This window comes from Diadema setosum, chromosome 14 (genome assembly GCF_964275005.1).
Source record: "Diadema setosum chromosome 14, eeDiaSeto1, whole genome shotgun sequence".
In the NCBI taxonomy this organism is placed as follows: Eukaryota; Metazoa; Echinodermata; class Echinoidea; order Diadematoida; family Diadematidae; genus Diadema; species Diadema setosum.
The window spans coordinates 14,408,164-14,431,632 of record NC_092698.1 but is presented as its reverse complement, the minus strand read 5'-3'; the positions used below and the strand labels follow the sequence as shown (position 1 = coordinate 14,431,632).

The 23,469-nt window shown below is 37.9% G+C and overlaps 1 protein-coding gene across 1 annotated transcript; it reads left to right on the top strand.

Moving 5' to 3' along the window:
- On the top strand, positions 1–20,749 carry LOC140238110 (ATP-dependent zinc metalloprotease YME1L1-like). The gene is made up of 17 exons (XM_072318043.1): positions 1–128; positions 1,098–1,274; positions 2,175–2,328; positions 3,574–3,681; positions 4,125–4,231; positions 4,571–4,805; positions 5,505–5,581; positions 6,095–6,185; positions 6,633–6,785; positions 7,307–7,502; positions 8,282–8,394; positions 9,286–9,330; positions 10,575–10,685; positions 12,477–12,628; positions 13,774–13,974; positions 15,724–15,834; positions 19,759–20,749. Exons 1-17 carry the CDS (start codon positions 99–101, stop codon positions 19,897–19,899), a joined length of 2,202 nt encoding a protein of 733 aa, XP_072174144.1. The 5' UTR covers positions 1–98; the 3' UTR covers positions 19,900–20,749.
- The last annotated feature ends 2,720 nt before the right edge of the window (positions 20,750–23,469 follow it).

Sequence of the window (23,469 nt, the reverse complement as noted above, 5' to 3'; positions counted from 1 at the left end):
CCAAGGTCAAGCCAAGCTCTTCGAAGCTACAAACTTCCTCCTCGGACTGGCTCGGAGATCTTGATTTATTTAGTCTCTAACGTAGAAATTGAAACACGATGTTCTCCATCGGTGGATTGAATCCCCAGGTTAGTACACATAATATATTATATGTATTTTAGGCCTATGCGGTCATCCTCGTGTGCTGGTGAGGAGAGAAGGTACCCCGTGAGAAAACATCGTAGATTTTGTTTGTAGAATCTGGAATAAAAAGTACATGTAGGCCTAGGCCTACCATGCGTGCAAGTGACACGTCGGTTCGGGTAGGTCTCTTGTAAATTGTATGGTAGTGTTATACTGCACAAGTTGTGTATAAATGAGCGATAACACTAACCGTTACAACGTAAACAAGTAGGCCTACAAGTAGAATTTATCATTGTTCTCGTCTAAAACAGACATCCTCAATCATCATTCACCATATTCATGATATTTTAGTTTATAATAAGATTGAATGGTAGGTCCCGAGTATACCCTGGCCTGGCAAAAGTGTCTAAGTCTATAATGGGAAACTGTATGTTGTACTTGTAACAGTTAGCAAAATCAGCCCATCCTCAACAACAAGGGGTTAATAGTAAAATCCAGGAATTCCATACAGGGGGGAGTGGGGAGGACAGCGCCTTTACACAAATCAAAAGGGGCGCATGCCCCCCATCCATTTTTTCTTGTTCTTTTTTTTTTTTTTAACAAAAAAATAAAGGGGGCAGGATGGCGCGCGCCTGATGCGTTTTCCCCTGGATTCGCCAGTGCAGTCTATAGTACAGTAGAAATGTCTACATCCAACTAGGACCAGAACAATATGGAGTCTACATTGTACTGTACATGTTAATTTTAATACCAGATCCCAGCTCTGCCTACACAAAGGATTGCTTCAAACAAAGAGATGAACTGGCAGTTTGTGAGAGAGCATGAACTGATGAGGATGCCTTCGATACAAGAATCTGCAAGATTTTTTTTTTTTTTCACTTGTAATGTCTGTTGCATGTACAGTACAATTTTATTTTTATATTTGATATTAAACCAGAACCAATGACTGTTTTTGTGCTCACTCAATATTACAGCAGCTGGTGCTACCGTTGCCGCACCTCGTCACAGCGTTTCATTCACTAAAGGGTGTCGCAGAAACCAGTGCTGGCAGGAGATGTCATCATGCACCGGTGAAAACATCATCATCATCATCCACAACAAAGACGGGCAAAGCAGAAGGAGAAGCACATTTCACAGACAGTCTCTCAAATGTAAGGTTGAATAGGGCAAAGTATTACTGTATGAAATAAAATGACAATGATACAAATTGTAAGTGAAAGTTGCTCTGTTATGTGCCCTTGGAAATTTTTCAGTTGCCTTGACAGTACCAGGGCAGAACATACATGTATACCATAGTATAATGTAAGTTGCTGGATACTGAAGATAAACTGATGCTGAAGATAAACTACCCTAGTAACCAATCTCATCTTTGAAAGACTTTGAGATAAAGACATTGGGATGCACACTCCAGATTGTCAATATAATGACATTAGTGATCTTGCCTGTATCAATTATGAACAAGTGTATGATTTATAGAAACTTGTTTGATAATATCAGATTGGAAAATATGGTTAACCACACCTGAAAAGATGTGAAAGGAATGAGAGCAATGGATACATTACAATTTCATATGTTTAGGGGAATGTGAAAAGATTGTTGTTTTCATTTGTCTAAGGAAAAAAAACCCAAACCCAATAATATTGAGAGATATTTGATCAAAATGTGTCAAGCTTGTTGTAATATCTTAAGTGTATATATTGTTCAAGATATAACTGTGCATTTTTTCTTTATATTCTATCAGGGAGGGTCCCATGATAGAAAGAACCTGGATTTAGAAAGCTGCTACAAAGAATTCAAAGGTCATTTTGTTCAGTTATGCATACAAATACATAATGTAGTTCCTAAGATTTATCAGCAGTTATTGAGATGGCCATCTTCCTCTGTCTTTTGTCTCTTTTGCTCTGTCCCCGCCATCTCTTTCCCCATGTCTTCCCATCTGCATGTCTCTCTCACTCTCTGTACTTTTGTGTCTGCATTTATGTATATAAAATTTATCTGTTTTTTCTCTGTCTGTCTGTCTGTCTGTCTATTTCTCCCCTTATCCCGAGCAGGTGACACTCAAATTGACAGATCTTGGAGCCCAAATGCTCCCAAAGGACTGGATGAAGACGTTACTACCCACCATCAATGAAGCAGCAGAGAGACTGGATAGAGTACATTCACCGTCTTACACCTCTGCAGAGTCCTTCTTTGAGAACAGACACGGTGAATATCTCAAGAGTGCCTTGAAAATTGTTGATAGCTTGAGTCGATGGTATTGGTGTGGGTGGGGGCAGGGCGGGGATCGGAGGGGAGACATACAGTGTACAAGTGAACAGTAATGACTGTATGAGATAGTACTGAGCACATCACTTACCTCTTGATTGTTTGTTTATTTTGTGTTTGTCTTAGCATCCAGGGATGGACATCATGTTGAGGCCAACTTTTCTCATAAAGGCAATGGGATGATACATGTATCAACACACCACACTTTGATGATACAATTTTAAGCTCCAGTATTGTGAGTGGACTTGGACAGGCTAAAAGTAATGAAAGGGCACTTACCTTGGTGAAATGTTGCATTTTGATCAGGGCATGATGGCAGTGTACTTAACTCTTTATGCACCATGATGCAATCTCCCTGTGTGCCACATTTTTCTGAGACTGTGACGCTGGCATACTTTGGGAAAGCATTCTGTGTTTTAAATCTGTGTAACTTTTTATAGAATCTTTTATGGAGGATGTGCAATGACCAGAGTTGTAGAGAAAATTCCAAGTTTTGTTTAGATGTAAATTCTATGACAAATCTCATCTGTGATTATTTTTCTCTGAAATGGCCAGTAGCTACATTTTGTGAAGGGTCTGGGAGGCTTGATTTTTCACACACAACTGTGACAAAAATTAGAAAGTACTAAAAAAAATCGAATTAGGAACATTGATATTCAATCACCACACAATGCAAGCTACATGTGAGAGGAACGGAATCGTGAGTGAAGCGTTCATTGTACTTTAGCATTTGGCAATTTATCAATTGGTTTGGACAGGTTGGTGCTATTTGAGCAAAAATGCTATCTGGGCATGCTGAGGTGGGTGTGCGAATGTGAAACAAAGGATTAATAGTTCAGATCCAATGTTACCAAATTGAGCATTGTATAAGAAAGTCATGAGCTAAATGTCAGTAAATTATTTGAAATGGTGGCACACATAGATTGCTGTTGAATGCTGCTTTGGCCATGTGATTTTGAGGTCACTTGTATAGAATTTCAGTCCTTTTGCCCCACCTCTAAAATTCTCATATCCTTGTGGATAACATATAGGCCATACTGCAGTAGAACGGTTTGACTGCAAAGTCATATAGAGATTCTGACACTTGCAGTGTAGTTTTAGAAAGTGAACCTATGCTTCAGTGTGCTGGTGTAAGGTGCAGTCTGTTAATTTCTGTTAATGACAGTAATCTCTTTTTTGCTCTAGGTTTTCCTGCATCGCATCTAAGATTCTCCCACCCTATGCCAACACAACCAAGTCTCCGGTTACTGCAAAGTTTCCTCCAGACAAACCAGTGTTCATCACAGGCATGGTGTAAGCAAAGACACTCTCTTGTCTAAGATCAAGTTTTTGTTCATATTTTTATTTAAAGTATTTCAATGTGAAACTTTCAGCACCACAAATATTAGTTACAACATGAATGCCGTACCATATTTAAATAGATTTGTTGTATAACCTTTAGTTAAGTTTTTCTTATTCAATTATGAAATGTTCATTTGTGTGTGTGTGGGTGTGTGTGTGTGAGTATTCTAAATGCATTAAACCCTCCATTATACTGTGGATGAAGCTTTGAGCTATATACAATAAAAACCTGTCATAACATGAAGCAAGCACATGTTAAAAACCAGTTTCTGCAACTATAAAGTACCCTGCCCTCCAAAACAGCACATGCAATTGATCAAAGCAATTGATCAGAGTAATTACCTCTTTAATATTTTTTGAGGTGCAATATGGATTTCCAATGTCTTTGTATACAGTAACAGAGCAGAGGAGAGGTTTCAAAACCAAGAGAGCAGCCACAGCCAAATCACTATCCTCCAGGAAAGCTGGCCAGGAAGACGTAGGCTTATCATCCATTCTGAAGGTGAGAAAGCGAGAGGTTTTCTTGTGTTTTCACAAGAAATAATGGCGAAATTGCCATTATTGGATGTAATAAAGTATTTTATAGAAAATATTTATCCTTCAGGCAGATATTGAAGTGTCCTATGATGATATGATGTGTGCTGTGTGCTATATCTAAAAGCTAAAAGCAATTACATGTATGCAATACCGTTGTTGTACTAGAGTGTTCAACTTTTCCCACAGAGAATATTTGAGATCAGACATCTGTATTGCAAGACAGATCTGTTCAGAGCAACAATACCAACACAGCAATGCAAGAAGACCGTGAAAGTTGATATTTGATTTGTATTTTTCCCATCAGAAATTTACGTCCTCAAAGGACACCAAAGAGAGGAAGTTTCGCGACAAGCTTGACGATGCCCTGACGAGCCACGAGGACCAGGTAGCCGACAAGGACTCCTTCAAGACGGGCTACTTGGAGGGCTACATGATGGGCAAGGAGGAGCCCAAGAAGACAGACAGGTTCCGGGGATGGGCCACCGTCCTCGTCTTTGGGGTCTTAGCTTACCTGTATGTCAAGATGGTGTCTGTCTTTGGTAAGTCATGTGTTCAATGGTCACAAGCATCTCAAGGATTTTAGTTGTTTCATTTGTCTGTACAATATCAGCATGTGGCTGATTACAACTGATCATGTGTAAGTCATATTTGTTGGGAATAAAAAGACAGCTGTGTCTTGTCTGTGTAGCATGACTGTGTTGTATGTAAGTCATATGCCAGTACTGGGAATTTTTCTGTCATGCCATCTGTGTGGATGTGGTAAAGCAATTACTCATAGTCATTCTTGTGGCTATGAATATGACGAGCATCTGAGTCAGGTCCTGGTGTCACGTTCTTTAGTGCCTTCTAATTATGTCTCCTTGATTTTGCATGTGGTAGCACATCAGCTCAAGACTTTCACAGTGAAATATATGCTGTGCTTTTAACCTGGTACTATACAGGTGTACTGTATAAGTGGAAGTTTTCGCTATGTTAAAATTCTCGTGCAATTTGCGCAACCAGAAAGTAACATGAAAATAAAAGCACACAAATATTTTTGCTTGACTTATGTTCCTGTAGTTAATGTCTTGTTTCCATGGAATTAAAAACATGTGAAACTCATCTTACCTGGTCAAACGCGAAAAATTGCTCATGCAAACATATCCACTTTCACAGTAGAATGGATAATTGTATTTTGTAAGTCTTTTTAAAATGGGCCCATGAAGTCTTATGTCTTTTAACCCTCTCTCCTCCTGCAGCCCGCGTGTCCATCATTGGTACCTCCAGCGTGGACAGCATGAATGTTGCAGACGTCACATTTGATGACGTCAGAGGGGTAAATGAACTGCTGTGAAATTTTTTGAAGCTACAGTGAGGCATTGTGTGTTGTGTGTAGAAAAAAGTGGCAAGGTGTCAATCATCTATTCCTTGAAAGCTGGTAACTTTATTCATTGATACATACCAGATGGTGTCATATTCAGACTGTGTCTTATCTGTCAAGTATGGCACATTTGACATAATCTTGAAATTCAGATGAACTTGTTAGTGCCTCTCCACTGTGAATGAGATAGACCGAAATCATACATTCCATTTCAAAGATTACAGAGCCATTATTTCTACCCGCGATTTTATGACAATCCAAGAACCTCAGAAAACAAGCAACATAATCCAAGAATTCAAACACTGTTATGCGTGTGTAGGTCTTGACTTTTAAATTATATTGTGGCCAAGTTTGAGAAGCATAATCATAATACCAGGAAAATGTGAACATGTCCATGTATTGTGACTCGTGTCTCCCCCCCCCCCCCCCACCCCCTTATTCATGGCTACCTCTGTCATTGTTCTGTAGGCTGAGGAGGCAAAGAATGAGCTTCAAGATATCGTCAATTACCTGAAGGACCCTAGCAAGTACACCGCATTGGGCGGCAAGCTGCCGAAAGGTAATGTTTCTCCTTCATCCTGCTGCTTACTACCATTTAATTACTTGATTTACCTGTTGCACTGTGAAAAAATCTTTTTGTCAATAATAATTTTTTGAAACCTTTTTTTTTTTTGAAAGAAAACTTGCTTTCTTTTTTAGCCAGATAATATTTGCCTCAAAAATACAATTAAAGGGCAAGATATTCAGTATCAGCAATGACACTACACACATACCCACACACCCACACACATACCTACTCCCTCACAAAGCATTGACACAAGCTGTTGGCTAACAAATTATTGAACTTGATTTCCCAGACTCAGAGGATTGAAGTGCAATTGCAGAGAGGTTGTGATTCCCTGTACCCATGGTATACCATTTCAGACTATTTCATGTGTTCCCTTTCCCTCTGTGTTATTGATATGATGTACCTAAGCATCTTCTATTATTTTCTTGTTGGTTACAGGAGTGTTGCTGCAGGGATCCCCTGGGACCGGTAAGACCCTCCTGGCCAGGGCAGTGGCTGGAGAGGCAGATGTTCCATTCTTCTATGCGTCGGGCTCAGACTTTGACAACATGTTTGTTGGTTCTGGGGCCAAGAGAGTCAGAGATATATTTAGTGAGTTTCAAGCAACTACCTTGCTGCTTTTCCATTTATTTCAATGCTATTTTTGTTGACTTTTATCTCCCTGCTGCATGCATGGGTGCTTAAAATATTAAACACTGTGACAGAGTTGATGTGGACATGAGTTTGTTCTGGCCTGGAGAGATTAGGGTGTAGGAAGTGAATTTGGCCAGTTAATGTTGAATTCATCTTACCGTCATCATTACCTTTGGCAGTCTGGTCGTGCGCAGTGTGAATTTCATAGTGACATTATGACCCTGATAGTGTTGATACAGAAAGATGAAGCTATGTGGGCCCTATTTCATAAAAAAAGTGTATATGATAGCAACTCTTTGCTGGAATGGCAGTTGTTAAGGTAATGACAAGAATCCAGCTTCCTGATTGGCTGTTGCTATGGGAAGTTGCCATTCCTGCAAGAGTGGCTATCTTTATCATCTTAAATGAAATTAGTCCAAATCTTATATGATGCTGGGGTAGTAGACACTCATAAAGGTTTTTTCTTGGGATTTTCACAGCTGAAGCAAAAGCTAGCAGCCCGTGCCTGATATTCATTGACGAGCTGGACTCAGTTGGTGGTAAGCGAGTGGACTCACCACTCCACCCTTACGCCAGGCAGACCATCAATCAGCTGCTGTCTGAGATGGATGGCTTCAAACAGAACGAGGGCATCGTGGTCTTGGCGGCCACAAACTTCCCAGAATCCCTCGATCCGTAAGTTGTCTCCAACTCTTATGACTCTTGACCATCACTCCGTAATCCAACATTTTTCCTTTTTCAGTGATATCTTCTATACTTTGATTAATTTTTATATTTTGGTCATCAGGTGTCTTTTATATACATATAATTGAGTAATTTTACATTTTAATCGAAGAATGATTGTATGATTATGTATGTTATTATAAAATGAAATATGATATTGTACAAAATTCTGCACTTCAGCCATCTCCATGGCTGCAAATGAATTTTTAAATAAACCATTACCATTCCATTCCATTCCACTTTTGCTGCAAATGCATAGGTTTGAATGAGGTTGCTCAAATTCAAGTTCAATTTCTGGTCCAAGCATTGATATGTACCAAACAATATCTGCATGACACTAGTCTTTTACAGCTATCATCAGTTTTGGATTAAAAAAAAAAAGAAGCTAGACTGTGGACAAGATTTGTCGTTGACAAAGTACGAAAATACCTGTCAGCTTGATAAAAGGATAATGATGTTATTAACGATTGTTCCAAATTCATGTGTAAACTGCATTCAAGCAAATTGTTTATAGCCTACCTACCTGACATTGAAAGGCATCCAACCTTTCTTAATCTGACATGTTCTTTTTAATCGGTTGATGCTTAAATGCTTCTAATGTTCTCCTTTTTCTGGAAAGTTGCAAAGAATATGGTAAAAGTTTTTAAACAATATTTGTGCCATTGCCTTGTGAATCTTGCCGTCTTTTCATGACTCCCGGAGACAATATTTGCGTATCTACTTCCTTGCAGTGCTCTAACAAGACCTGGAAGATTCGACATGAAAGTTGTGGTTCCACGGCCAGATGTCAAAGGTCGGCAAGATATTCTTGACCTCTACCTAGGAAAGGTCAAGGTTTCAACAGGTATGCTAATGGTACCAGATGGCATGTGTCTGTTTGGTTTGTTGAAAGTAAAACTTGAGTTATTATGATGGTATGGCTTCAATCTTTGAATTTTTGTGGTCCCAACATTCCAGTTATAACTTTTGGTACATTTTAAATTCTGTCATTTTGGGTGTTGCAAGAAGAGTTTTTGAATTATGTCACAATGAGATCAATGAGAACATACAGGAGCCACACAGATATTTTAGGAGAATCTGGATATTGTGTTATCATAATATTTGCAATGTGGACATAACACCTACCTCTGAATCATGTTGTGTATCTGTGATTAAATGTGTGATGGTATTCATGAATACCCATCAGGTTGGAGAAATAACATTTCTGAGGTTTAGTTTTGTATCTTTACTCGAAGATGTGATATGTATTATTAAGTATTAGTATATAATAAGGTCATTTTGTTGTTGTATGAATCCTCTGTTGTCAATGTTTTTATAATTGTTTCAGCTGCAGCATTTTCAAAGCCTCTGATTGCTACATTCATAACCTCGCAGCACATGTCAGAAGACTGGAGTTTTTGTCCTCTGAAATTGGTCAAATTTTGTAACTTTCTCTCTGAGCTTAAGCAGATTTAATGAATATAACTACCTAAATTCCACATTGTCTTTGTTCAACAAAAGATTTGTAGTGAAATTCAGAGTTGGTAATTCAAACTAACAAGGTGATCCCAGAACTTGACTTGTGAAAAATGATTTAAGGTGCGGCATAAACTTGTAAGAAGCAATTTTCTAGACGTTCTTCGCTGTACCAAAAACAGTTCTCCTCTTTCTTAAATTTGTAACCTCCAATAAAATCATCAGCACTGTTTGTGTATGTAATGTGTTCTTTTTCCCCCTGCTTTGTTTTGCTTCATAGAAGTGGATGTTGAGACCCTAGCAAGAGGAACTGTTGGCTTCACAGGTAACAATCTAAAGGACTTCGCCCAATGTCATTTGATTATCTTTTTGTAGCTCTATACTGTGTTCATATACCAATCGATTTGGACTGACGGGTCTGGCTCGACTGGGAGTCTGTGTTCAGCAAGTAATCGCTTGACTGACTTTTATTTTGTGATTGTTCATTTTCATTACTCTTGTTTGTATTGAAGCAACATTCTATATTGATATTATGTTGCCATGTACGAAAACATAAATATTAGAGAAGTAAATCAGTTAATTGTAGGGAAAAAAATTGGACAAAAAAAAAAAGTTCTGACGTGTTAAAGTTGAGAGAGTGAGACAAATTGGCAATTCTCTGTTATCTAGGTGCTGAGCAGCTCTGCATTCGTTTTATACACAAAATTTCACCAATTTTAAGTGTAGAATATTTGAGCACAGAGAATTTATCTGCTGAGGAGAACTTGCAAAAACATATTTCTCTTTAATAGCTTATACCAAGAACAGGTCTGAAGAAAACAAGAAATTATTGGGACAAAAATGAGAAGTGATGAATTTTTGTTGTTGGAGTTTGTAATTTTGACTTTATCTCTGCTTGGGAAAAAGAAAGATGACAGTGTTTTACCCCAGAGGGTAGATGTCTTAATTGTACCATGCCAACACCATGTGATCCTAAAATGTCAGGTGTACTGGATTCATTAATTGTGTGTGGATTTAGTTGATGAGCAAGGGTCCTAAACATGGGATGAACACTCATCAGTTTGGTCCATGATGGACAAACTTTCATTATCTATAATTAAAAACTTGGTGTTAGGATGAGCCAATGTAAACAGTTGATTGCCATCCCAAATCAAGTAATGCTAACTGAGTATGGGGAGATCGTGATTGACTTTTTGAATAACCAGATAATACTGTGTATGCCATGTATTTGTCGAGTCTAATTTTCCCCAAAACAGCATTTCCAGATAATTTCACAAGTGTTTAGATTTGAGATTGTGGAGTAGATTAGTGAACAGAGAAATGTAGGCTTAGCACATCTCATTCATGTCAGAATCAGAGTTAATATGCTTTTATGTTGTTCAATTTGCGAATAGCACCCAACTCACAAAATTTGTGAAAATAAAAACCAAGTGAAATATATGGTGTATACAACAACAGTTGATTGGTTTGTTTGTTGTCATAGGACCTTGGTCTATTGTGACTGGTTCAGTGAGATTTTTGTGATCTTGACCCAGTATACTTACATCTTTTCTTTTTTCCTGGCTGAAGGAGCCGACCTTCAGAACTTAGTCAACCAGGCAGCGCTGGAAGCAGCCAGGCGAGGCAAGGAGTCTGTGGACATGAAGGATCTTGAATTTGCCAAGGATAAAATAATCATGGGTGAGTAGATGCCATGAAAATTTAATGGAATTGAGCAGACAATCTTACAAAGTAAAGTATTTCCTATATATAGTATCATAATCTCTATCAGAGTCAAAGTGAAATTGTAGAGATTGAAATGATGTCAGTGATACAGTGCTCACCTGTTTAATCTGGAACTGCTTTAGTGGGAACCCTGCTTAAGTGCAACAAAACATGGTGTAACATATTTTTCACATTATTTCCACCGCTTAATCAGAACCATGAACCTCTTTGTGGGGACAAATCTGGCTGAAATACTTCCATGGCCCTTCACTAATGTTTAAATGTAATAAGTAAAACCTTATAAATAACTGCAGGGATTTCATTTCCTTACCAGAATGATTATTATCTAACCAGTTCACGATAGAGTCAAATATTGACTGCAGTTAAAACATTTGCCGCTAGGCAGTAAGTGCAGAGGTAGTCATCTTTTCAAGCGACATCAGCTTCTACTCGTGCACTTACACTGTACTTTGTGCAGAGAGTACAGAGAGTCACCTTCTCTGTGTGCAGCCAATACTCTTCCTGTTCGTGCATTGTATGCATGCAGTGGGGCATGCATATGAGAAAAATGTGTTCGTACAATCATTGCTGTCAGTGTCATCGTAATGTGCATGTTGTTAACATTTTAAACAGTATGTGGAAGTTTGCATATAGCTGCCACTTTCTCTGCATTAATAATGTCATAGGCATCATGACTTGATATGTACTTAAAGGGTTATGTTGTGGATCAAATGAATGAAGGTTTGTTCAGATGACGCATTTGCCAAAATTATGAGGCCACTGTCTCTTTTCTTATCACAGTTTTGTGTCTGCATGTCGTAGCACGAATGTACGTGTTGCTGTGTTTTTTGGCAGGTTTGATAACCGTGCATGGCTTTCATGTAATAGCCACATACTTGGCTTCATGTTGTGTGGTTTGCACGGGCCAATACCAGCCACTGCTTAAAGGTCCAGTTTACCTTTGGGAGCAGTGATTTAAAAAATGTTCAAGATATCACATTTGATGCATATGTGTAGGTCAGTTGTATCATAAAACATCCTACCATATGAAATATTTGCCATAAAACCTTAAATATAAGGAGATATCAGGGTTTTTCTCAATAAACCGTAACTGTACACGGTTTAGTCTGGAAACATTTTTATTATAACTATTGTTCACATTTTGTGTATTTAACAACACTCAACATGGATTATACGGATTCAAATTTCGACAGTGGCTGTTTCTATCCCTAACTCACATTTTAGAACTATTTTAAAGCACTAATGCTTTCATCTGCAAATGGTAAATTGTGCCTTTAAGTGGGAGCACCGCTTATACGGAAGAAAAACTTGTCTCCCAACCCCTCCCGATTAAGTGGTGAACACTGTAGTAGCAATGTTACATGATGAAATCAAACACAATTAATGTAGTAGCAGCAAATGAGAGAAGCAAAAATTTGACTTTGTATATCTTTGTGAATATGCTATTTTATAGTTGTTACTGATTGCTATTAGTCACATTGTATTGTCACATAGTTTTTAGACCTTGGGTAGAAAAGATGCATGGTCTCCCCAAGAGTGGGGAACTTGAAGGATTTAACCCGTTGAGGAGAAGTCCGGAGCAGTCGAGTCCCAGGTGTCTGTAGGAAATGGGTGTTGTAGCAAAATCAGTCTGTCCTCAACGGGTTAATATTTGTTTATAGGAGGGGAGAGAGAAAATGTCCACGTTGTAGTTTGACCAGGCATTTCTTTTTCCTTATACATATGTTGTATGTATGTATGATATAGGCCCGGAGAGGAAGAGTGCCAAAATTGACCTGAGGAACAAGAAGATCACTGCATACCATGAGGGAGGCCACGCCTTGGTAGCCTTCTTTACCAAGGATGCCAAGCCCATCAACAAAGCCACCATCATGCCACGAGGACCAACACTTGGTCATGTGAGTATCAGCCTACCCTCTTCTTGGTGAATTCCTAATACATCATTGGTGAATTCCAAATACATCATATTTGCCTGAGTTGGGGGGGGGGGGGGTCTTTTAGATTCACTCGAGTAGTACTCCATGGCCCACCATCATTCTTCATATTTTCACTCTGCAAATGGATGATAATGGTATGTCCTGTAACACCTTAGACTGTGGGAAATGGCCTACAAATAGAGATCACTATCGTTATGAAACTCACTTTAAAAGAAATAAAAATGATAATTCAACCAAAGAGAGGTCATTGTCAGATGAGAGTGCAAACTTGCTGGCATTCAGGTGTTTAAAGAGAAAAAAAAAATGTTTTCCCAGAATGTTTGTGAATAAATATAAAATAGTAATGGACTGCTTTTCAGGACATTCATTATATTGTTGTCCTGAGGGATCTCATTTCTGTGCTATGACCTGTGAGGAGCTTTATACACAGAGGGTTGTAGCATGGAGCTGAGATCCCGAGGGACAATATCTCAACAAAGTAGTAACAATTTTCTTGGTGGATCATGTTCACACTAGCCAGTTCACACATCAGATGCTGCCATAGATATTATGCATGGCAATCACATTTGACAAGGGTCACCTCTTATGCTGTGGAAGCCAAGCATGTACTGTACATGTATGTACTTTTCGCAAATGTACTAAAACATCGCAATTTAGTACCATGGGGTGGTTTAGAACTATGAAAAAGTTTGGGTATTGTGGGGCTGAAGACTATAATTAAATTTATGCCCTCGATTTCATCCAATCATAACTGAAGACTCATCAAATGAGAGTTTATGATTTGGGGTAGCATTAGAGTACTGTACGAGCTGAAATTTTCGCGGTGGTTTTATTTTCGCAAATTTCGCGAATCGCCTTTGAATCGCGAAAATAACAACACGCGAAAATAACAACGCGCAAATAAGTAAGTTCAGTTAGACCCTCGCAACCGCGAAATTAACAACACGCGAAGATGTCCTCGAAGGACCAATTCGCGAAAATATCTGTACGTGAAAATTTCAGCTCGTACAGTATCAAATGTTCAAAATACTAACATAACATTGATGAGATCAGTGACTACCCGATGTGTTACAGATTTCCACATTTGCCTTGTTGATTGCGATCAGGTGTCACTGCTGCCGGACAATGACCAGTGGAGTGAGACCAAGTCACAGCTCCTGGCCCAGATGGACGTGTGCATGGGAGGCCGAGTCGCCGAAGAACTGGTCTTTGGTACTGACAACATCACCACGGGAGCATCCAGCGACTTTGAGCAGGCCACCAAGATTGCCCACCTCATGGTCACCAAGTTTGGGATGAGTGAAAAGGTACTGAGAAGGTCCTCATGGCCTTATTCCCATGGTTGCATAATATTTAGTGACTGGCATTATTCAATATTTAGGGAGCCATTGAATAAGGGAAGGAAAAAGAAACCCTACTTTTTTATCATTTTGCTCTGTTGTGTAAGTGACTCTGACATGTGCTATGACCTGACCAGAAAATTATTAACCCAAAAGCCGTTTGTCATAGAAGTCATTAATGGAAAATGAAAAGATTGGAGAGTGCATTGATTTCTTTTGGAGTTTACGTGAAATGTCATTTTGCATGAATATTGATTCTCATTAAAAATATATCAAAGAAAGCTGTTGGAAGACGTTCCATTTATAGTGGGCATGAAGTAAAAGAAAGTTATTGAAATTCAAGTTTTTCATGTTTTCACAAAACAGAGCTATCTTTCCAGACAATGTGATGCGGCACACCTTACCCTGGGGTACCGTCATCCCCAAGACTACAGTGTTGTGTATAGCACCACCTCATGTTCATAAGACGTACAGTTAGACTTTGCTATCATGGCAGTTAAATTTGGGCAATCGGTGATAACTATCCCAATGCCAATCCAAGGCGGTTTTGATATGCTTAACGTAATCATGATAATGAAAATGATACTCTTTTATAATCATTGAGGGAATAATAGGGAAAAAGTTAGGCTGGCTTATTTAATCTGTGCTAGACTGGGTAGGTAATATCTGATCTTTTCCTACATGATTATCATTGATTATAATGCAAAAAAAAAAAAAGCTTACCTTAGTTGCTGCAGGGTTTTGAGGGAGTGCAAAGGGAGTACACACACTTTAACTATAGCATTACTGTATTAGATGAAAGAAACTGACACTTGAAATTCTACTTTTGATAATGAATAGAATTTATTTCCAATTTGCATTGGGAGTCCAAGGATCCATAATTAAAATGGGAACTCAGAGGTTTTTTTGTACATTTAGTGCTTCAAAATCTTCTTGGACAAAGCACTAAAATTGTTTTCCCCAATTATTACAGTAGTAACCCAAGGTACTTAAAAGAAGATTAGATAATTAAACAAAATGGTAGATTTCTATTTGGTACCATGGGGTACCATAAACCATATTATATGTTAATTAGAGAAGGTGATGATAGCTTTCAATACTCTCATGGGTTTCTGCACATGTCTATCATAGAAATGTATGTTTTTGATGGGTAACATTGAGCGCAACTACAAACCCTTCTCAGAAATGCTAACTGTTACTTTTTTGTGGTATTTAGCTAAAAATGCTGCTGGTTTTATGGAAAATATTGCATTTCCAAAATTGTTTTCCTTCATATGTCTGTTGTAGGAAGATAACATGCTGTTTTTCCACTAAAATGATATGGCTTTTCAGCCCTCAGATTACTGCAATGCTGCTTTCAAGGTTGGCATCCAAGCCCACTCCCTACGAAGTCCTTATTAGTGAGCTTTAGATCTGTGACTTGAACATTAAGACGACATTAATTAGGCAAAAAAATTGTGTTCTGCACATGCATTAGACATCTGTTTCCATTGTCCAACCTGGTAGGCTGTGTCGTCGTAGCGATTGCATCGCAAAACTAAAGCTCACGGTTGTTGAGCTGTAACAACACTTCAATGATCAAGCTTTCTTAGGAAGGTGCATATATGTTCATCAGTATGTTATGCTCTTGCTTTGTATGAGAACTACAAGTTGCCCATTGGTTGTGATTAGAAGTACGTAAATGACTTATCTCTCACATTCCATATTTCATTTCAGCTGGGTGTGATGACGTTCCAGGACAAAGATCCCCTGGTGTACGGTGACAGCAACAAGCTCAGTCCGGAAACACAACTCCTCATCGAAAATGAGATACGCACACTGCTGAAGGTAAGCATCCTACGTAAATGAGTCATTTTGCTACTTTCTGTGCTTGGTGGCGCAGCTTGTCGAAAGCGGATGCGATTTTCTTCTTTCCATGTTGTTAAAAACCTTTGATTCATGTTTCATGTCAATTCATGTTGATATGTTGTCCATTTTACTATCAAATTTGTTCATTACGCCATCACAAGCACCTATATCGCTTGTTCATCCAGTTTTTTTTTTTACTTTTTTATTCCTCTCAATAGTGAATGCCCCATATACTCATGAATGAGGGAATAAGAGAAAAAAGAATATGGAAACCAATGCATGAAAGAGATAACTGTATTATCCAAAGACAATATACTTGTCATTTTGCAAATGACAGAATATTCAAACATGAGATAAAAGAATATGTGTAATAATTGAATGCAGAAATGAAGAAATTATGCAGAAATGCTATTTTCATTGAATGTATATGGGTTGTCAAACGTCGTAAGGCTTGTATTTGATTGTAAGACAAACTGTACTCTATAGCATTACTCACATACGAAATGCTCATATCCTGTACAAGGAGATATTTGAGTAGACAGGAACAATGCTCTCTCCCATAAGACAAACTCACTCATACCAGAACTTATATCACTTTTGACTTCCTGAAGTAATCTAGTATAAATTTTAATGTACATTACACATGCATGCATACCAAATGCTAGATTTATTTTTTCAGGAATGTCATAGGGGATGATGCAGTGGTGGCCTCTTGTTTTTCTCTGTTTTCAGGGTTGCTGTACTATTCATTTATTTATCTTTGTGTGTGTGTGTGTGTGTGTGTGTGTGTGTGCATGAGTCCTATCTGAAGAGTGTGTGGGCTGGTCATGTAATGGAACACTGTGGAATGCCTTTGGATTTGAAAGTTTCACGTTCCTTGCTTTGCGTATTGATTACCCTGATCTTGATTGTTAGTATGTATACCAGGTATATAATGAGATGATAGGGATTTGGGCATATTGGATTGTGTAATCATTAAAATGCTCTCCAACTCTACTATACTGACATGTAATTCATGATGAATATGTTGCCCTCCTGCTTCAATCAGAATAACCTGAAATGATACCATAGTAGTATCCAGTCAACCTTGCCTAAGTTGAATCAAAGGGGACCGGAGAAAAATCCTTCGACATGTGTGAATTTTGACTTGCACGATAGAATTGCCACAAATTTACATTCCTCTGGGGTAGAAATTTTCTTAGACCAAGCCAACTTTTTTGACTTGCACAAGGTCGATTCAGTCCATGTTGTCTGTAGTTAGGAATCAAAGTGAACTTAAAACAAGGTGATGGCTAATAGCATTGCTATGGTGTCCGATGACTTTGCTCTGGTTTTCGCTTTCGTTCCTCTCAACTTGTGGGATGCAAAAGGCAGTATGTTCAGGGGTTTCATGTCTGTTGTACTAGGTGCCACCTTTCTCCTTAATACAACTGAAGAAATATTCTGTCCAGGGTTTTCCATGATACTTGAGCCTGGTATGCTACATTAAGTGTAGATAGCACATAAGAATTTCTGGCAAAAATTTAATGTATGATGAAGGTAAAACTGAATGTTCTTGACTAAGAATGTTAATTTTCCGGCTGCCATCTTCAGCTGGGAATGTGCATTGAAAATAAACTCGGTTGGAAGCACAAAACTAGGTAGAGAAGTTCAAAACTGGGTAGAGAAACGTAAGCATGAAATAATAGGGTAAGAGGTTGAAGGTCATGGTAAACAGTCATTGAAAGAAAGCAAAAGAATGTCATGTCATCCTCGGATCATAATTTATGACTTCATTGAGGCAAGGCCAGCGATTAAGCAGTTTGGCCCAATGAAATACCAATTAATTTGTAGAATTTTCTGAGTGTTTGGAGGATTAAAAATTGAATCATGAAATTCAGTGGTCAAAATTAATGAACTTCATGGAAGTGTGAGCAGCAGGCCATAAAATTGCCAAATATAGTGGTTGCTTGAGAGAATGGAATCATTCCAGTTAACTGTGTCCTGCAATGGAATCGTTCTAGTTGGGTTGCATTTCCAGCTACACTGCATTATAGCACAAAAGCCTTTATAAATCAATGCATGTTTCTACTTCATCTAGTGATATTGTCATCTTCACGATATTCCTTTTTTATGACATAGACTTGTCGATTTCTCTCCTCCCATACAATTATTTAAGTAAAGATATTCAAAGGAGATGTACGGATGGATGTGTGGGAAATCAGAATTCATGAAAAATATCTACACACCACAGATAAGGAATGATGAATTTAGTACCGAGCCAAGGACAGAAAAAATTATTGAGTCTGAACAGGAGCGTAAAACCAGCAAAATGATATGCATTGAAATGAATTGTTTCAAAATTCAGCAGATATTCCCCCTGTAGAGACATGAATTATTCACTGATTATTTCACATTCTCTTTGCTCCTTGTTCGTAGAGGGATGATTGCTCTGGTGAAGCGATAACAATGAATATTTCACATTCTGTGGTTTGTGCAGCAGCACGAGAAATGGAATTGATTTGTTTTATTGATGAGAACACTGAAGGTCGTGTAACTTCCGCCTTTCATTGTGCTAGTGATTGAGGAGATTAAAGTGTACCCACAAGCAGCAAGAGAAATCGCATTCTGGAAATTACAAATCTTCAAGCTGCACCCAGCATCCTTGGCTGCTACCTCATGATATGCTATGAAACTATCTTAAGACACAAGTAGCAGCATTATTGATAGTAGTATATTCATAGGTTTTTGATTTGAAAAGAGAGAGAGAGAGAGAGAACCAAAACCAAACCAAACAGTAACACATGCACTAAGACAAACAGCACCGAATGCAAATCCAATTTTTATTGTAAATGATGTAAATAATAATTAAGTGATTGTTCTGTCTGTTCTTTTATTTGAGTTTTTTTTTTTTTTTTTTTTGCTGGTTTTTAAGTCACACACATCTGAAATTGATGTATCCAAATCCATTGGAATGCACCAAAGAAATAATAGTACGGAGAGTTCAGACAGCACAGAGGATTCTCCATTCACAAAATATTGCACAGGAGGGCATAGAGGAAACCAAAAATGAAAACTCAAATTTTACTGTCCCTTTTCAAAGTCAGATTTTTTTTTAAACCACACCCTTTCTAGTATATTTTATCCAATAACCCTTTATGATATATTATTCTGGAAATGTAATTATTTGAAGAAGTAATCATAAAGTTGAATTTTTGACCACTGAGCTGACCATGACATTCTATGCTAAGCTTTCTGGACCACTCTGTATGCCCTTATATGGTGATAATAATCACAGTAAACTACTCTTAATAGTAACAGTATACTTTTTGTACATTGGAACCCTGTTATAATGAGATTGACTATAGCGAGATACCTGATTTAATGAGGTACACTTTTGAAAGACCCATTCCTTTATATTCCTGTTGTTTTTACCCCTGATATAATGAGAAACTCTAATGAGGAAATGTCAGTGGTCCTAAGCAGCTCGTTCTAACAAAGTTCCCAGGTATAGCCATATCACAACCTGAAAAGCGTCTCAGTTTGCTTAAAGGTTGAAAGTGTGAAGTACAAGAAATTATATTTGTTGTGATAGTTTCATTTTTGTGAATAGTTCAGGTCAACTGTTACAAAGGCGAAATATTTGCATGCTACACTCTTGCCTCCTGTAACCCAAATGCTGCGTATTGTACTTGCATGTGATATATGATTTTCACCGTTTGAAGTGGGTAAATTTGCTGCCCTGATGGAAGGTCATTCACATCTCATTACTTTGCCATGGTTTTTGATTGTGAATTTCACCCGCTTGTGAAATTGTACAAATCTTGATTTTCAAAATGTCATGCTTGCGAATGTATGGCATATTTTGAGTCTATCAGGGAGAGACTTCACAAGATGCGATCCATTTTTGTGGTGTTTGTGCAGGAATCCTACGAGCGGGCGAGGAGTATTCTGAAGGGGCACAGCAAGGAGCACACCCTCCTGGCGGAAGCCCTGCTGCGCTACGAGACGCTCAATGCTGTCGAGATCGGCAAGGTCATCAAGGGTCAGCAGCTGGACAGGTGAAAGTCCTCCGGTCAACGGGTATAGATCTGCACCCCTCCGATGGAGATGTTACGGTGTAACCCTGACAGCATGGCCAACTCGGGCACCAAGCATGTTCAACCCGTCAAGTGAATGTACTGTATGGTTGTAATTCCTTAGCCGTCACCATGTCAGTGATCGCACATACATGTATTTCAACTTGGCAAGAACAAGGCAAATAGGTGTCACATGTACTCTATCTCAAAAAGATTGCACTGTGTTCGTCATAATGTAACAGTTATGGTTTCAAACTGTATTATAGGAGAGTAATCATATCTGTAACTTAACTATCAGTGAAAAGATTGAAAGAAAGAACTTTATTGTCCTGTCATGTCACATCATGCTGACTTGGTTTTTCAATAAATTAAATTAGATATGTATAAAATAAAAACCTTTTTTTTTCTGAATTGTATATGTTGGTAAGGTAGAGACCTAATCAAACGCCTACAAGTAGAAGGGGGGAAAAGGTCTTCATGTAATGTGCTAGTGGAATCTTAGACATATTGCCTTGTACATAGTCTTTATCTCTCCTTGAGAATCGTGATTGTCTTAAAAATTCCACATGAGTAGAACAAGGTTGGTTTCATGCAGAGATGCCAGTTTTCAGGCAAAAGCCTGAATTTAGGCCCCGGTAGTATCTAAGTTCAGGTTCTTCAGGCTGTGTACAAAGTAGCTTCATGTAGATGTATTTCAGGCCCTCACTTTCATTCTAACTGGCATCCCTGTCCATGTTTAGACACTGAATAAGCAGGCTAGAATACATGATATTCTTAAAAAGGGTGGTGTTTCTGCATTATTTGTTGACAGAGGAAATGAAGACTCCATTTGTATTTCTTGGCTTATATCTGTCCAGTAGAGGTGCATTCATATATGTGACCCCATTATTTTGTAGACCGAACATGCTTGAAAAATAGAATTATATCAAACTAGGTGGAGGCAAGCTGAACTGATGAAAGGTGAGTTTGTTGAGAAGTTTTTAAGAGAATATTTAGGAGAATGTTCATAGGCAGTCTTAACTACACTAATCTCCAAATGCAGCATAATTTTTTTTTCTTGTCTTTTTATTGCGATATGAATGCGGATGTATTTTGAGGAATAGAGCCTGTGACACAACTTTTATCTTTCCAAAAGTGAAGGTTTCCCGCAAGCACAGCAAACTGCTTGGTAAAAAAATTGAACATTTCTGAAAAAAAAAAGTGTCGTCCTGAATCCCCATTGGTGTAGTGCAATCTTTGAATGGAATGACCCTTCTCAACACGTACACCTGATCGTACCTTATGGAAGTAAATGCTGCAGAGCAGTGAGAAAAGAAATTGTCCATGAAGAATTGTACGCATGATAAAAAAATCAGTGCCCTCAAGCATATTATTTTATTTAATTTGTGTTGCTGGTTTTTGTTTTGCTTCTTGTTTTGTTGTTGTTTCTGGGAGGTTAACTTGGACCATCTAGCTGTAATGTGCAGGTCGTTGTTTTTTTGTTTTTTTTTTGTCTGGATGACTTATTTTGTTTCATTTTGTTATCATTATTATTATTTTTTATTTTGTTTGTTTACAGAGGCTTCAAAGTCAGGTAGGATGGATGCAATAATTAGAAACAATAAAAAATGAACAAAGATATCCAATAACCATATATTGAGATCATACTACAGGTATGCAAGTGATATTTATGTATTACAAAACTACTGTATAAGAGACCTGGATTTATTTTGAAAAGGTATGCTTTTTTTTTTCTTTTCATTTCATTTAACTTTAATTTCTGCATGGTACAAAACAAGTCACTTTAGAAAACGAATACATGTATGTTTATTCATCATTTATCTTGGCTAACTTTGCACATGAGAGACGAAGAAATCATCGTGAGAAAATACAGAGATATGATACAAGGAAAGATCAAACTACCATGCAGGAGGATCCTCAGTAAGCCAAGCTTAATGTCTTTTCTGTATGCAAAGGAATTTCATTATATTGAGAATTCTAGATCAAAGTATTCTTCGATTTGTAGGCATTTTAATGTTCCCAAGATCAAAATATATGGGGTATGCTGCATCATTAGTCATTGTGTTTGTTTGTTTTTTTCTGGGTGGAGGGGGGGGGGGGATGGGGGGGGGGGGTTAGACAAAAGTTTCAAGAAGGTTTTGTTGTTGTTGTTGTTGTTGTTGTTTTTTTATGTATTTTTACCACCAAAGCTAAACAATAAGAATCTTGCAACATTATCTCGATGGAAGAATTTCATGCATTTGAATAAGAATCTTGTTTCCAGAGTAGTAGTGTAACTACTCTTCACTGATAGAACATATAACTTTTCTTTTCTAGTACGTTATCTGTCAGGGTCATATCATGGTCTGTGTTGATGTCTATTTAACAACTAAAATATTCCATTTCTGAAACAAGTTCAGTTTTACTATATATATATGTCTTAAGTTGAGTATGTGTAGATATTGGGACAGGGCTATTCGGCCTTAGAAGAGCTAGAATTGTCTCTGATTCAACTTGAATAACAGGATTTTGCCAAATTTAGACTTATTGGACTAATATGTTTATTTGAAATGCAATATGTATTTATAACTGGGTGGGTAAATGTAACAGGGAAAATAAAACAGGGATTGAGCCTCGGTGATTAAGTTTGCCTTTTCCTCCCCTGGCAACTAGTAATATATACCTAGAATCACCACACTCTTTATACCATGTAATATGACTTTCTCCTTGTATTCGATGTTAAAATGCCCAATAAATAAATAATAATGATATTGAGTTAATGGTGTGGAATCTCTTGCCCTCTCTGGTCTCTCTCACCAGCCTGATGTCATTTCTATTGAAGAAGTTCATGCAACAGGTGCACTTTATCATGTGCTTTATTCTGCATTTATACCTGTGTAATGAGACTTCTTTGATTAATTCCGAATCTTGATGTTTCATGTAATCAGGTATTACTGGTTTTACTTTGGTCCAATGATATGTTAGAGTCTACTTCAATTTTTTGAATGTATTTCAGGCACTAGTGTACTTTTTTTTTTCCAAAGTTCCTGTGCAAATTATTTCCACTTAATTTTAAAGCACTGTCCTTTTCAGTTTCATTTTGGGCGAAATGATTTTGTTTCAGAATGCACTCAGTAATACATACAAGAATCTTGTTACTTCAAATGTGAAGACCCATTGAGTATAGTCTTTGCCACAAGTGGAAAATAACTAATACAAAGTGGCAGACGGTATTGCAACCATAATTTTATGCATATTAACAAAATTTGAAGGTAGCCAAGATTTTGTTTGTTTCCTGGTTTGGTGTAAAGCATTGCCTACACATTTCTTCAAAATGAAATCTTGAAGAGATAGAACATTCAGCAGAGGAGGTCAAACTAGGCATAGTCAAACTTCTTCCTTTGTTGTAGTGAATGGAGAGATTGTGTATAATTTGAGCATGTAGCCCAAGTGTTGCTTAGGCTGCATAAATTCTCCACTCCCAATAAATCTTCGATAAATACGCTTAATTGACTGTACATCTTGAAATGCTTTTTGCTTGTGACTGTTCATCTTCTCTTCACCCTTCAAGCCAGGT